The 14,333-nt window shown below is 28.4% G+C and overlaps 1 protein-coding gene and 1 non-coding gene across 5 annotated transcripts; both read right to left on the bottom strand.

Annotated features, from left to right (window-relative positions):
* Positions 1 to 618: 618 nt before the first annotated feature.
* Positions 619 to 14,125, bottom strand: LOC123261003. 4 transcript variants are annotated; one of them, XM_044722434.1, is made up of 11 exons: positions 13,833 to 14,124; positions 5,657 to 5,960; positions 5,315 to 5,525; positions 4,245 to 5,019; positions 3,870 to 4,123; positions 2,705 to 2,889; positions 2,392 to 2,623; positions 1,954 to 2,125; positions 1,440 to 1,668; positions 853 to 1,147; positions 619 to 643 (listed from the first exon to the last, which is right to left on the bottom strand). In XM_044722434.1, exons 1-10 carry the CDS (start codon positions 13,948 to 13,950, stop codon positions 862 to 864), a joined length of 2,766 nt encoding a protein of 921 aa, XP_044578369.1. In that variant the 5' UTR covers positions 13,951 to 14,124; the 3' UTR covers positions 619 to 643; positions 853 to 861. The 4 variants fall into 4 exon arrangements, 3 of the variants coding, with proteins under 3 accessions (XP_044578369.1, XP_044578368.1, XP_044578370.1); XR_006508591.1 differs by having other exon boundaries at positions 1,440 to 1,687; positions 13,833 to 14,125; XM_044722433.1 differs by lacking the exon at positions 619 to 643 and having other exon boundaries at positions 804 to 1,147.
* On the bottom strand, positions 10,342 to 10,452 carry LOC123262329. The gene has a single exon (XR_006508919.1). It is a non-coding gene; the product is annotated as a U6atac minor spliceosomal RNA (small nuclear RNA).
* Positions 14,126 to 14,333: the final 208 nt, after the last annotated feature.

Here is a 14,333-nt window from a genome sequence, read left to right as displayed (position 1 = left end):
TTGGTGAGTAAAAACTTTCAAAATTCATTTACTTTTGTACTATATAAAAAATGCATCATCATACATTTAATATAGGACGGATTAACGACATAGTTTACTACAATATTGTCTAGCGTAAAAATTTTTTAAAAATCATTTTTCCACAAATATTGTAGAAGCGTGAAATTATTGCTACAACTAAAATTAAACATTATTCTCTTAGCGAGATATATATACACATTACACACATTAATTAAAATATTTATCGTGTAGTGGAATACTGTTGATAATCAATCTTACATTTATTATGAATTTATAATTTTTAGACTCTTTTTGTTTCGTCAATGATACTTATATAAAAATAATAAATGAATAAGTAAGACTAGTAGTTAATAAATAAGTATGTAGATGGGTGAGTTCATCAAATATTTATCTTTAGAGTCTCAACATTTTCTTACTTTACAAATGTTTTATGTACTTGAAAAATTTCTAAAACATCTATTAAAACGAAATAACATTTATAAATAGAATAAATTTTTAGGAACATAAAAATAATCTCAAATTAATTATAATCAAATAAAAAATTAACTAATATGAGATATAAAAAAAATGAGTTAACGAAACTCAAATTGTAGTTAATAATTCGAATTACCCTTAATTAATAATAGGGTAAAAGACCCCATTAGTGGCGGGATCCCATTACTAACACTTTCTTTGATTTTGGTACTTATTCAATTAATGAAATCATTAATTTCTATTATGAATATATTATTTCTAATCTTTAAGAACTTTAGATAAAAAAAATTTTTTATTTTTATTCCAAGTAGAACATTTTTTCATTGAAAGAAAAAGTGCTAATGGGGTCTTTTACCTTATGGAAATCTAAATTTTATCTGGCGTAAATTTTTCTAGTTCTTTTCGAATAGCAGCAATAAGTGGAACAGCCGGATCATCCGGAGCTAGATGAGTATCCGCGAGTACGCGAGTAACATTTACTTCTGGTAAATTCGGTCGGTGAAACGGCCCCGCACTCATTGGTCTCGATCCCCATGCCCCTCGGGTTGGTACGCTTGTGTTTCCTGTTTCCGGTATTGATTCTTCGAGAATGTCGCGCGGTAGAGAAGTTCGTGGACGCATTCTCGTTTGATCCATTGGACTTTCGGCCGGACTACACAGAAAAAAAAAATGTTCTTGAATCAAGCATATAATTCTGAAAAACTTAATATTTTTGATTTGAGTAGAAAAATTTTTGATTTAAGAAAATTTTACTTGATTCAAAAATTTTTCGTCTTGATTCAAGACAATTACCCTCTTCAAAATTATATTTTTGGTTCAAGAATTTTTCTCTTGAATCAAGTTAATTTTTTTTTTCAGTGCAAAAATTATAAAAATTATAAAAAAAGATAAAAAAAGAAAACAAACTTGAAGAGTATTGAGAAAATTTGATAATTAAAACCAACCTGACGAGAGTACATTTCTCTTTCGACTCCAAGCACGTCGTAACACGATCGTGTGAAATTCCGTTTGAATGTGAAGATACTGAAATGTTTGTTTCTTTGGTTTTTATGTCCTTTGCGGTGAATAGACTGAACGAGTCCTCGAGAAGCTCGTGGAGTCTTCTCCTGGCTCGTCCTACGGGACCCGACAATGGCAGTTGCCGTTCTACGTCCATTTCCGTATCCAGATTTTCTGCAAGAATAATTCAAATCTTTTGAACAAGATGTCATTAAAATTCTCTTTTTTACTAACCCAATAACCCAGCTCTCGAATGTCTAAAAGATTCATTTTATTTTATCTTTTATTACTAGAGACCAGACAAGAATATCTTGATTTTATTTTTCTTCAACAGTATTCGAACATAAAAAATAAATATTCAAGAATATTATCCTTGAGACACTGAGGTAGGTTATATGACAGTAATAAAAACAAAGCTCCGAGCTATATAATGGAAAAGTAATATCATAAAATAAAAACCTTCAACCGCTCGTTGTCTTCTAAGATCCCAAACAATCGGACCAACAACTCCTGGATCCTTTACTGCACTTCTTGTTCGTCCTAGTGACTCATCTCCTAACTTTTTATTAATAAAACCATTCTCGCGTCTCGTCATCTCGGGAGTTTCAAACTCCATATCTAAATGTCGGACCTAAAATTCACATATCAATAATTACAATCATGTTTATATTCTTTGCATTCTTATTTTTATTCAACAATAAAACTAATACAACAATTTTATCATTAATATTAAATTTTAATAATTAAAATAAAAAAAGCTGAGTAAATAAAGATGCATTTCTTATAGATTGATTGCAAATAAAAATATTCAGTAGTATAATTAAAAAATTTTTTAATTTCTAATTTTTAAGAATAAATTTATAAATAAATTAATAGCAATAAAAACAAATTATTTACCACAACTGGTTCTAATATCCTAGAAAGCGGCTCTACACTTCTCATACTTGGAAATAATTTGCAAGGCGGCATTGATAAATAAGAATGCGGTGAAGCTGTTTCTTCTAAGTGATGAGCATAACCATTTTCAAGACATTCACCCCTTTCATTATCATTAGCTACTGTCTCCATCGAATTAGGACTGTCTAGTGTTTCAATAGCATTCATTTTTGTTATTCGTTTTCTTCCAGTTCTATTAAATCAATAATAAATATTTTTAAATTATAAAAAATTAATTACTAAATATAAATTTATTGAAAATTACAATAAATACCTGTCTTTAGATGGTAACGTTGGATACTCCTGAATATCCCAAGAGCCTTGGATTTGTTTTTTAGCTTCCTCGTCCTCGTCACTCGACAACTCTTGTATATCGTCGTCAATAGTGTTAGGCGTAATAGGGGTACCTGGAGTTCGAGAAAAACTTCCTGGTGTCCGTCTCTGACTGGTACCATCCGTCTATAAACAGTTCAATACACGAGAAATCATTACTAAAGTATTATGTAGATATATTATGCACACTAAACTCATTTTCATAGTTTGCATGATATTCGAAGAATTCTTATTCATTTAAATCGATATCTTTCAATCCATCTTTCAGCGCAATTATATCTCTCTTTATATCGACTCAATATCTCTCTCAATATCCACTTATTGTTTAAAAAAAAAATATATATATATCAAATATTCAAAGAATATTTTGAAAAACCATTTCAATAATTAATTGCACGCCTCATAAGCGAAGCGTTGAGGTAGTGCTCTACTCTCAACATTTCAAAAAAAGCAGTTTTCTCGAAACTGAAATTGATTTTTTTTTTATTTATATCGCACTTACAAGTTAATATAAGTGTACTAATATCTATTTTTATTCATAATTTATTTATAAAATTGGATCCATAAGTCTTAATATTATTCTAATTAATGTACACATTCATTGAGAACTTAAAAAGTTGAATGCATTGAAATAGTTTGCTTGATTTTTCTCAATTTGATAAAAAAAAAACAGTCCCCTGGCAAACAGCCCCCTGTCATATTATATGGCAAAAGATACACAAATATCGAAAAAGCAAAAATTAAATCGGCTGTTTATTTATTATAATTAAGCTGATAGTTTTGTAGCCCTTGTTAATTTTTTTTCTAATAAAATCAAAAATAATTTGGTCGGACAATTTTGTATAGATTTAAGACGTCCTTACAGAGAATCACCCATATAACTGTGGATTGTTTGTATATCGATCTATACATTTTATTACAGTATTTTTTTTCCTCACCTTAGAGTTATGACGCCACTAAACCATAGCAGAGTTTTCTGTTTTTTATTATTTTACTTTTTATATTTCATTTTAATCAATTTTATTGTGAAAAATGAGATTATGAGGCGTGCACTTTTGGATTTTTCAAACTTTTCTACCATAATTAAAAAAAAAAAAAGTTCTCACTCTTCCTTCCGTCTCTGATGTATATCCAGTGTTGTCTAATCCTGGTGTAGACGTCGTATACCCCGCTTCTTTTTTTAAAATACTTTGAGTTGGAGGAGCAGAAACAGTACTGTGAATTTTTTTTTTCCTCGCAATTAAAATAATACCAATTATTATTAAAGTTAAAAGTATAACAATCGCTCCTGCGGTGCTAATCAACAGCCAAACTTCTGGTTTTCTCGACAATGCAAGCGGTTGAGTTTCTTTCAAGTAAGCTAATATAATATAAAAAGAAAAAAAAAATAGTTTTATGTATTCAAACGAAGCTCTGAATATTATTTATATTACATCTTTAGTTTTAATTTAAAGTAAAATGAAAAAAAAAATAAAACTTACGTTGACTTTGAATAATAACTGGCACACCAAGCTCTAAAGCAACTTCTTGAGAAGAAAGGAGCGCCATATCTTTGGCTGCTGTTTCCGCAGGCACAGGTTTTCCTCCCAAATGAACAGAATAAATTAACTTTGTCGATCCATCTTGTTGAACACTCGTGTTTTGCATTTTAACTTGAACAATTCCTGTACCTGCGGTTTTTAATCTTGAACTTGATGAATAATATTCCGTTTTATTATTTAAACTAGATATATTTTGCTTAACTGTTGATAATGAAGATTGATTATTTACTATATCTATTTTTTCATCATTAATATCAACTTTTGTTTCGTTAGATTTTGTATCGTTGAGTGAAGTTTGTTCATGTCTTTCAATTTCAGTCTTTGAATTTATATTAACATTAGTATTTGGCTTTATATTATCTTCATTGTAATCCACATAATAATGGTCTGGATTTGATCGTAGAGCTTGTGGATTTTTGACTATTTTTTCCATCAATAACTCTGATGTTTCATTTTTTAAAGATGTTATTGCTGGTTTAACATCTATTGCATTATTATTTAAAGTTAGTTTTGATTCTGTATTATCTACTAATTTCTTATCTAAATTCTCACTTATAACTGTTGATTTATTTTCATGAGAAATATTTAAAATCTTAATCTCTTTCATTTTTTTTTCAACCTCAATATAACTAGTGAGATTATTATTTACTATTGATTCTGGTACTACTGTTGAACTGGCAATTGCTACAGTATTTTTCAACTCATTTTTCATACTCTAAAAAAATATTTAAATGCATAAAATTAATAATTAATATTTATATTTTAGCAAACATCTGAATGTCTTTTGGTTTTATTAAACAAACAAATCAGCACTGAAAAAAATATTTTAAGAAATTTACATTAATTATCTTTTAATTTCTTCATGTAGAATTATTTTGCTAAATTTTTTTTACAATAATTTTTGCTCTGCACCTTTTTCCTTTAGAACCGCGATTTGTTTGTTAAAATAAATTAAAAAATTATCAAATGTCTGCTTATTTAAAAACTATTATATTAATTATCTCAATTACATTGTTTGTAAATTCTCTTGATACTATTTTATCATCATCCAGTGGTGTAAGTTTTTTGTTGGTAGCTCTTCGAAGACGAGGATCCGTAGTTAAGAGTCCCAAGTGCCGCTGTTGTTGACGCGTAAAGGCAGCTCTGTATAAACGAGCTAACCTGAGTTCAACTCTTGACGGTACGTTTTCACCAGCTTTAAGTACTGTTAAAAGCCAGTATCTGAAAAAAAATCAAATTAATTCAACGGTAATATTTGCATACATAATAATATTATGACATGATAATCATAAAGATGATGATGATGATGATGACTATGTTCAATAAATTTGATAAAATAAACAGATAATTACTTCGGATCTGGATCTTCGCCAATAAAAATACCAATTTCTTGGTCAGGGTCAATCAATGTCGGAGTGGGTTCTATGCAAGAGATACATCCGGGATCGCGAGTTCCACTTCCAGAGTCTTTTCCTCGACCTACATCCTCTCCTGGGACGTAAACTGTTGCTGTATGATGAACAGTACGAGTTTCGTAGTACGTAAGTGTTTGTTCTGGATCTATCCATGGTGGCGCGTCTTCTAAACCAGTCCAAAAAAAATCTTGCAGGTGTACTCGTCTTCCAGGAAGATGCTCAATAAGTATAATTTCGTCCTCTAAAAAAAAAAGAAAAAAAAACATTTTTCAAACGAATAAACTCTTGAATAACATTCTATTGTTGTTAATAAAAATTAAAAAAATGATCATTAATTAATTGAATTATTTTAAAATTTTTAATAGTTATTAATGTTTATTATTATTTGCTAGTGAACAGAGCGGATCTACTTTTGAATATCAATTTTACAGCTTTATAATTTGAATCATTTATTTGAGAAACCCCATAATTCAAAAATACTACATTTTTCAGGAGAAGCAAAAAACATTTTTCTACGTTAAGTTTGCATTAAGGGAGTATTCTACTGTAGAATTTTGAAAAAATCGAAAATTTTTTTTTTTATATTTTCAAACTTTAGATATTCAAAAATATATCATTAAAAGGATTTTTCAAAATTCCTATTATTTTATGAGTTATAGCCGTTTTAGTGACGTGGCATCGGTTCCGGTCCGACCGGAATTCTCTCTTTGGTGTTACTACGCTCATCGGCAAGTACAGTAAAAAAGTTGTTGATACGATAGTCAAATCAAGTTTTTGTCAAGGGTGTAATGTATGAAAACACAAAAAAAATGATGACATCGAAGCTTATCTAGATTGGTATAAAGAGCATGAAGAATTCTGCACTATAAATCATAAAGGAAGCGCCGGAAAAATGGAAGTTGACGCGGTTGTTGAAATGTTTGGGAGGTCGGAAACCAAGCATAATGCCAAATATATCCGATATATCGGAGATGGTGACTCAAAAACTTTCAAGGGCATTCTTGATATTAACCCCTACAATGATAATCCGGTAGTAGAAAAAAAGGAATGTGTTGGGCATGTTCAAAAACGCATGGGTTCACGGTTACGTAAAGCAAAAAAAGATAATAAAGGTATTGGTGGCAAAGGCGCTGGTAAACTCATTGATGCTTATCAATGAATTGTCTTTATATTATGGTTTGGCAATTCGTCGAAATCCAGATTCTATTGAAGACATGAAGAGAGATGTGTGGGCAACCTACTTTCATAAAATTTCAACTAACGAAAATCCTCAGCACATGAATTGTTCATCTAGTTGGTGCAAGTATCAGAAGGCAATAGAAGACGGCATTGGTAATAAAACCAATTTATGAAAGTTTATCAGCTGATTCTTTATTGGAACGATGTTTGGGTTCTGAAACCCAAAATAATAACGAATCTTTGAATTCGTTAATTTGGACTTTTGCTCCGAAGCACATTCACGCTGGACCGAAGACAGTTGAAATTGCCACTTTCTTCGCAGTTAGTATTTTTAATGAAGGTTTTATACCTATATTAAAAATCTTAGATGTTATGGGAATCACGATTGGCCCAGAAGCTAATGCTTTTGCAGCGAGACGGGACGAAGCGCGTATCGAGCGCTCGGAACTCCGGACTTCAGAGGCATCAAAGGAGGGTAGAACTGCACGTCTTCACAAGAGAACATCGGAGAATGAGCATTTTGAAGTAGAGGAAGGATTCTTATATGGAGCAGGAATCGCCGATTAAAAATATGTAAGTATTCTGTACCATTCTACAAGTAAAATTGTCGAAAACTTGTCTCAAAACTTTGAACGCGTTTTTCTCGGAACTACTTTTTTCGAGCTGGCGGTAAGGATATCTCGAGTTCTAATGAACTGATTTACTTAAAATTTGAAGAGGATGTTCTCTATACGTCGCTTCATCTCGTGAACCCTGCCCAAAACTATAACTTCTCATTTAGTATTTTTAAAAAATTCGGAATTGTTAAAAAAATATGAAAAAAAAAAATTTTTTTTTTCAAACTGCCGCCATTTTAAAAAAAAATTTTTTTTTAACTTATCCAAAGGTTATACGATAGCGGCATCTATAATAATTAAGAATCCGTCTGTTTTTTATGTTTCAGATCACCAGGAGGGTTGGAATAATGCACGCCAGGACACCCTCTTTTTTTTTGACCCCCCACTTTGACTGCTCATAACTTTGTCAATTTTAATTTTTTTTTTTTATAATTTTTTTATGTAATAATAAAACATCAATAAACAAATGATAAAAAAATTGATTACAAAAATATTTTTTGTTTCCTTCGTACAGCGCTTCTAAAACCGGGCGAAATTCATGCCTCTACAGTAGAATACTCCCTTAATTTAACATCATGAACCAATGATAAATAATAATAATATGAGCATCTCTAAAAAAAATTTGAGCATGAAAAAATTTAATTGTTGACATAATCATTTATTTTTAAATTCAAATTAGTGAACTGAGAGTCAATAATAAACAACATTTTAATTTATCACATTCTAACTTTATGAAACTAAAATTGCGAAAAGTATTGAAATCAAAGTATTCAACAGTAAATATAATGTATTTTTATTTTGTAATCATTAATTTCAGAATTTCAATCAGTGAAATTAGAATCAATATATAATAAAACAACATATTTTTAATTTTAATCCATTAAGCGAATATTGTAAAACTCATTAAAATTCAAGTATTTAACAGTATATTTAGTTTCTAATTATCTGATAATCAATTATTCTAAAATTAAAGTCAGTGAAATCACATCAAACAATAAAACAATAATTTGATTTAATTTTTTTAAACTAATACTGAAAAAATTATTAAAATTTAAGTATTTTGCATTGAACTGAAGTTTTTCTACTAAGAAAAAAAAAAATTAAAAGAAACTTATTTTTGGAATTAAAAAATTGAATGTTTATTTGAAAAACCCCATAAATCACTGACTTATGGGGTTTCTCAACTAAATGAGATTTGAATCGACCGATTAGTTAGGTTTTGAACACGTATTTAATATTTTTTGGTGCTGGTATACGTGAGGGGAAATTCAAAAAACCGAAAAATGCAACTAACCCGATTTCGAAAAAAATATGACTTATGGGGTTTCTCAAATAAACGATTCATTTATGTAATAAGAAATATTAAGGAGTTATTTTTGTTCAGAAATTCGAAAAAATATTTTCGGAGTTGAAATTATTTTTCCGACACGCCAATTAAATCGGTTCGCCTAGAACGAATGAACAATAGACGGCAGTCGAACTTTAAGCGCGTTTTTCGTAAAACTACTTTTATCGATACGGTTGACATGATCTCAGGTTCTAACGCTCAAGTTTGCTTGAAATTTGACACAGAGCTTTTATTTTCTATACAGAACAGTATCGCTGTATTGTTAGAATATTTTTTTACTACTTTAAAAATTCCGAAATTTGAAAAAAAATTGGGCAAAAACACAATTTTTTTCACACCTCTGCTATTTTGCAAAGAAAAAAATTTTTTTCAATTTCTCTATGTAGTACGATAATTACATCTTTCTCTTATAAGAATTTCAAAGAGTTTTTTTTTTAGATTACTTAACCATCTTTTTACGAGCCCTTACTTTGTCGGCCAGCATCTTTTTGAATTTTTTTTCATAATTGTACTTTTTTACACCGTCAAAATATCGAGAATTAATTGATAAAAATGGGTAGTAAAAATATTAATTATTTTTTCTCACAACGCTCGAAAAAATACCTAGAATTACGATGTCAAGACGAGAATACCCCTTTAAATTCATTCATTAACAGGTAAATTTTTTATTCTTGTTAAATTTCGTGAGTTACGCCAAGTCATCCTTTTAATAAATTTAATGTTACATGTTGACTGTTGAGTGTAAAATAAAAATAAGAAAGTATAAACTCTGAAAACGTACAAAATTTACAGAGTAACTTTAGTGACAGGTTTCGTAAACGCACGCAATCACGTGACAAAGCATCGTCAAATTTACATAGATGAGCTTGCGTAGCTTCAGTCTCAAGAGCAAAGACCTATCAAAGGTAACAAGATTGTACGGGAATAAAAAAAAATTAAAATACTTTAGCCAAATCTTTGAATGGTACTAGCTTGCACAAATGTTGCCGTAATCGATTGTTTTATTTGTGTATTTTTATGTATTTTCTACTCTGTTGAACGTTGATGGCAAAATAAGTACACTTGTGTATTAAATAAATAAGTATAATTAAAATAGTAACCTTTAATTTACTATTCAATTAATCATAACATTTTGTACTGATAAAATAACTTTATATTTTAACCAAGTCAGACTTCATGAAATAAACATATTTTTACGACTTAAGCTTATTAAAATTTAATTAAACCACTTTGCTAATTACAATTACTAAGCGTAAGTATTTTTTAATAATTAAATTCCAAAATGAACATTGATTTATCAATACTTTTTATTATTAATAAATTTATTTTACGCTTTGGCGAGAAACAATTCAAATAACTTTTCTTCAACATTCTTCTACTATTTAATTTTTTGTAATTTATAATAAAAAATTGGATTATTAAAGGAATTAATTACAACCAAAAATCTATTTAATTAAAAGATACATGATTTAAACAATAAAAAAGGGTTGATGGTAACTGTCGCATGAAAGCAACTGTGCCATTACCATCATATGTGTATTCCGTCCTTGTCTAGGGGAGTGCTAAACATCTCTCCTTTCATACTACACAGTAAACTGGACGCTACGCTCACTCTTATATATTGAACGCTACTCAGCATAACCACTTGCGAGAAGAAAATGATGGACGCAATCGATCGATTTAGTCACTTAAAAAAATGTTGGCACAATACACACGATAATTAAAGCATATTTACACCTAAGTATAATTCTTAAATCGATAAATTGCTATAAAAAATAGGATTAAAAAATAATTATTCTTTTACATAAAGCAATGAATTGAAAGTACAAAAATAAAAAATTTTTATTTTTACATTTCATTGTTTCTATTTTTATTAGCAGCTATAATTATTAAAATTAATGAAGGTAAGGTGCAAAACAAATTTTAGTTTTTAATAGTTTATTGAAATTGTTGGGTAAGAGAAAAATTTTTATTAAACGTTGAATTGCTTACTAAAATATATATTGAGATTTGCATTATGATTAATATTTAACGAGCTATGAAAGTTTTAGTATGTGACTGAAATAAAAACTGCAGTCAGGAGAATCTTGATGCTAATATTAATTTTAAAAACTCATATTATTCTTATTATAAAGAAGAATATAATAATTATAAGGGTAAAGGTAGAGTCAAACCCTTGCAATTACCAAAGATTAATAAAAATATTTCTCATAAAAACTCTAAATATATAGCAATTAAGTATTTTAATAAACTACCACAGACATTAAAGTCTTTAAATATAAAAAAATAAGCTTAATAAAAAAAAAAAATATTTCAGTGGATAGCATCAATTGATCTCTAATTCATGTTTACATCATTTGTTTCATAATATGCTCTTTTGTATTTTCACATTAAAATGATACTTTGTGCTTTAATATTAAGTTTTTGATGTTTTGCTTCTCCAGGTCTATGTACAGGTGTTTTTGTAACACCTCTATAGGTGCATACTTTGTATGTATATACTATTTTTATATCCTGGTAAATAAAGAAATAAATAAATAAAAATAAATATTTGGAGTGAGGTGTAAGAATACACAGAAAAAAAACTTCTTGCACCAAGAAAATTTTAAGGAAAACAAAAGTTATTTTGGAGCAAGAACAAATTTTTTTGGCTCGAGAAAATTTTACTTCATTCAAGAAATTTTCAATCTTTCTTAATATTTTCTTGAGCCAGGAAAATTTACCCTCCAGTCAAGAATTTTTTTTCAGTGTCCGTAAAAGTAACAGAAAATTTAATTATAATAAATAAGAAAATGTGATTTAATATAGTCTGCATAGTCTGTAAAGAAAATCAATCTTAAAACTGAATTTGTATTATATAGGTGTAAAATGTAATGTAAGAAAATTGTTAATACTTAAAGAACATCTAACGCAATAAAAAATTATTATTAATTATCATTATATTAGGTTTGACTTAATTTTTTTCCCACAGTATCTAATTGTTATTTTTTATTATTAAATTTCTAGTGCTTATGATAAACTTTTTAATATTAAAAAATAAACTGGATCGACATTTTTCATATTATCAATATTCTTTTGTACAGATGCTTTATAAAAACTATTTTTGTGCGATGAAATGGAAATTTGTTAACTAAATTAATCATTTAAAAAATTTTTTAATTTACAAACTATCGATACATTACAACTCAACAATTTTGAAGCAATTGTGTAAATTAATTTTTCTCCAAATGCATGATAGTTTCGAATTACTAAATTCTGATTTTTAAAATTTATAATTAATTACATAGATAAAATATTCGAGACCTTAACACCTATGCTAGTTAATTAGCTTTTAATTATTCCAAATGACAATAGAAATAATAAATATTCATAAAGTCAAGTTTTTCTCATAGAATGATAATGTCCTTGTTCCACGGTCTGCTTAAGTTTCCGGTCCGGTAGCTTCCGTCCTATGGTGGACCCGCAAGCTAGTTCCGCCAACGCACCTACGCGTATCGCTATTATTATTTAATATGATCCAACTAGCTCATATCATAGTAAACAAATTAACTATCAAGACTATTTCCTAGAAAGTTCAACAAAAAGAAAAATCACCTTGCATCGAACAATGAAAAAAATTAAATTTATTTATTTATTTATGAACAATAAAATAAACTTGAAAACATTTTCAAGTATTTGATGCTAATGCCAATACACCGTAGATATTTTTAGAGGTAAGAATCGGAGTGTTTAATCGATAGGAAACCAAGTTCCTATGGTGAATTGAATGCCGCTACTAACTTTGTTCGACTTTTTCACACTTTTTTTAATCTACCACAAAATAAAAAAATCATTTTTTAATAAAATTTCTTTTAAAATTTTAGTTTTTAAATATTTAGTATTTCGCCAAGAAATTATTGATATTAAATTATAGCAATACCAATTATTAATTGTAACTAGTTATACTAAATTGCCTCAATTATTTTATACATGTATTTGACAAATAGTTTTATTTAATTGAAGTAATTAATTCGTAAAATATTTGTTTATTCAAAATTGATGTGAATTAATACAAATGTAACCTGTCAATTAAAATTTGACTTTTTATCTGCATTTTGTGATATGATTATTAAAATTTTTATTTACATATAAAAAATTTTTCTTAGGATTGATAAAATAGAGAAATTGATGAAACTTTATACAAAACTGAAAAATGAAAATGATCTATAGTTGAAAAAAACGAGAAGAAATAAATTAAAATAATTATTAAAAGTAATGAATTTATCTGTGTGATGATTTATTAAATAATGACGTCCAAGTGTTGACTAGAATAAGTACAAGCGCGTGGTAAAGAAGGCAATAATATCGATTTACCGGAACACCTGCACACGTTTATTCTCTTGGAACTTTCATTACTGTGTAATATATAGAAATTCTAACACTTTAATTTATAAATCAATGCTGGCTCATTAAATGACATACGTTATAATTAAATATTAAAGCTCTGTACAACGAATGTAATTTATAGTAAAAATAAACTGTTCAATGACGATAAGAACAGAAATAATTGAACAAATTGTGTTAATAAAAATATAATAAACTTTTCAATAAGTTAATAGAAATTTAATAAAACTAAATTGTAATAACTTGAAAAAACCACCTGTTTGTATCAATGAAGATGATACAAATACAAGAAAGTAAATAAATATTTGTAATTTAAATAAGAAATAATTTTATAAAAGACATCTAATAAAAAAAAATTAATAGAATTTCTGTGAAATACAATCAGAAAAGTTCATACACCTGGAAGTTACATAAATAATAAAATATTCCGATGGCATCGACCCTATATAAACCTACGAACAACAGACAGGTAGCTCACAAAGAAGCTACCCTTGTTAATAAAAAATTTTAGTGATAAAGAAAAACTTTATTCTGTATTTTCGTATTAAAAATAAATTTTTTTTTATAAACAATTACTGTTACGAACCAGCTCCAGGCGGCAGGGCGGCTTTAACTTTCAAGTAAAACGGCAAGAGAATAATAAACTGTACAACTATAATGTTACAACAAGCGAATGGTGTAATGCAGACGACACTGCAACACATCGCGGTGCGCTCTGCTCTACTAAAATATAATATGTTAGCCACAAGCGTGTCACAGAAAAATCCCTTCCACTTTCCACGAGCGATAACACTATTAGATAATAATATAGCGATGGAAGTTCGCGGTTTTTTGTGCACATGCGCTCAAGTTTAAATTTATGGATATATATGTGGTGATTTATATTTCAAAAATTTTTTGTAAAATCATAATTAGCGGGAAGTTTAATTTTTTTAAAGCATGCGCGTCAGTAATCATGTAATGTGCGCATGAAGATATGTTTCAAAAGCTATTCGAGGAGATATTGATATTTTTTAATTTTTAGTGTATTTTTATAACACGATACTTTTTAATCTATGAGGAAAAAATTCAGCTTTTATGTATTTTA

The sequence above is a fragment of the Cotesia glomerata genome, linkage group LG3 (assembly GCF_020080835.1).
Source record: "Cotesia glomerata isolate CgM1 linkage group LG3, MPM_Cglom_v2.3, whole genome shotgun sequence".
NCBI lineage: Eukaryota > Metazoa > Arthropoda > Insecta > Hymenoptera > Braconidae > Cotesia > Cotesia glomerata.
The sequence above is the reverse complement of the archived record's forward strand: the minus strand, read 5'-3'. Positions and strand labels throughout refer to the sequence as shown.

Excerpts from the sequence above, each read along its gene's own strand:
- LOC123261003 (XM_044722434.1), bottom strand. The coding sequence starts at position 13,950 with ATGTGTTGCAGTGTCGTCTGCATTACACCATTCGCTTGTTGTAACATT. Across the intron at positions 2,890-3,869 it reads CATCAGAGACGGAAGGAAGA|ACGGATGGTACCAGTCAGAG; the intron begins GTGAGAACTTTT and ends AACTGTTTATAG. Across the intron at positions 1,669-1,953 it reads AAGACAACGAGCGGTTGAAG|AAAATCTGGATACGGAAATG; the intron begins GTTTTTATTTTA and ends TTATTCTTGCAG.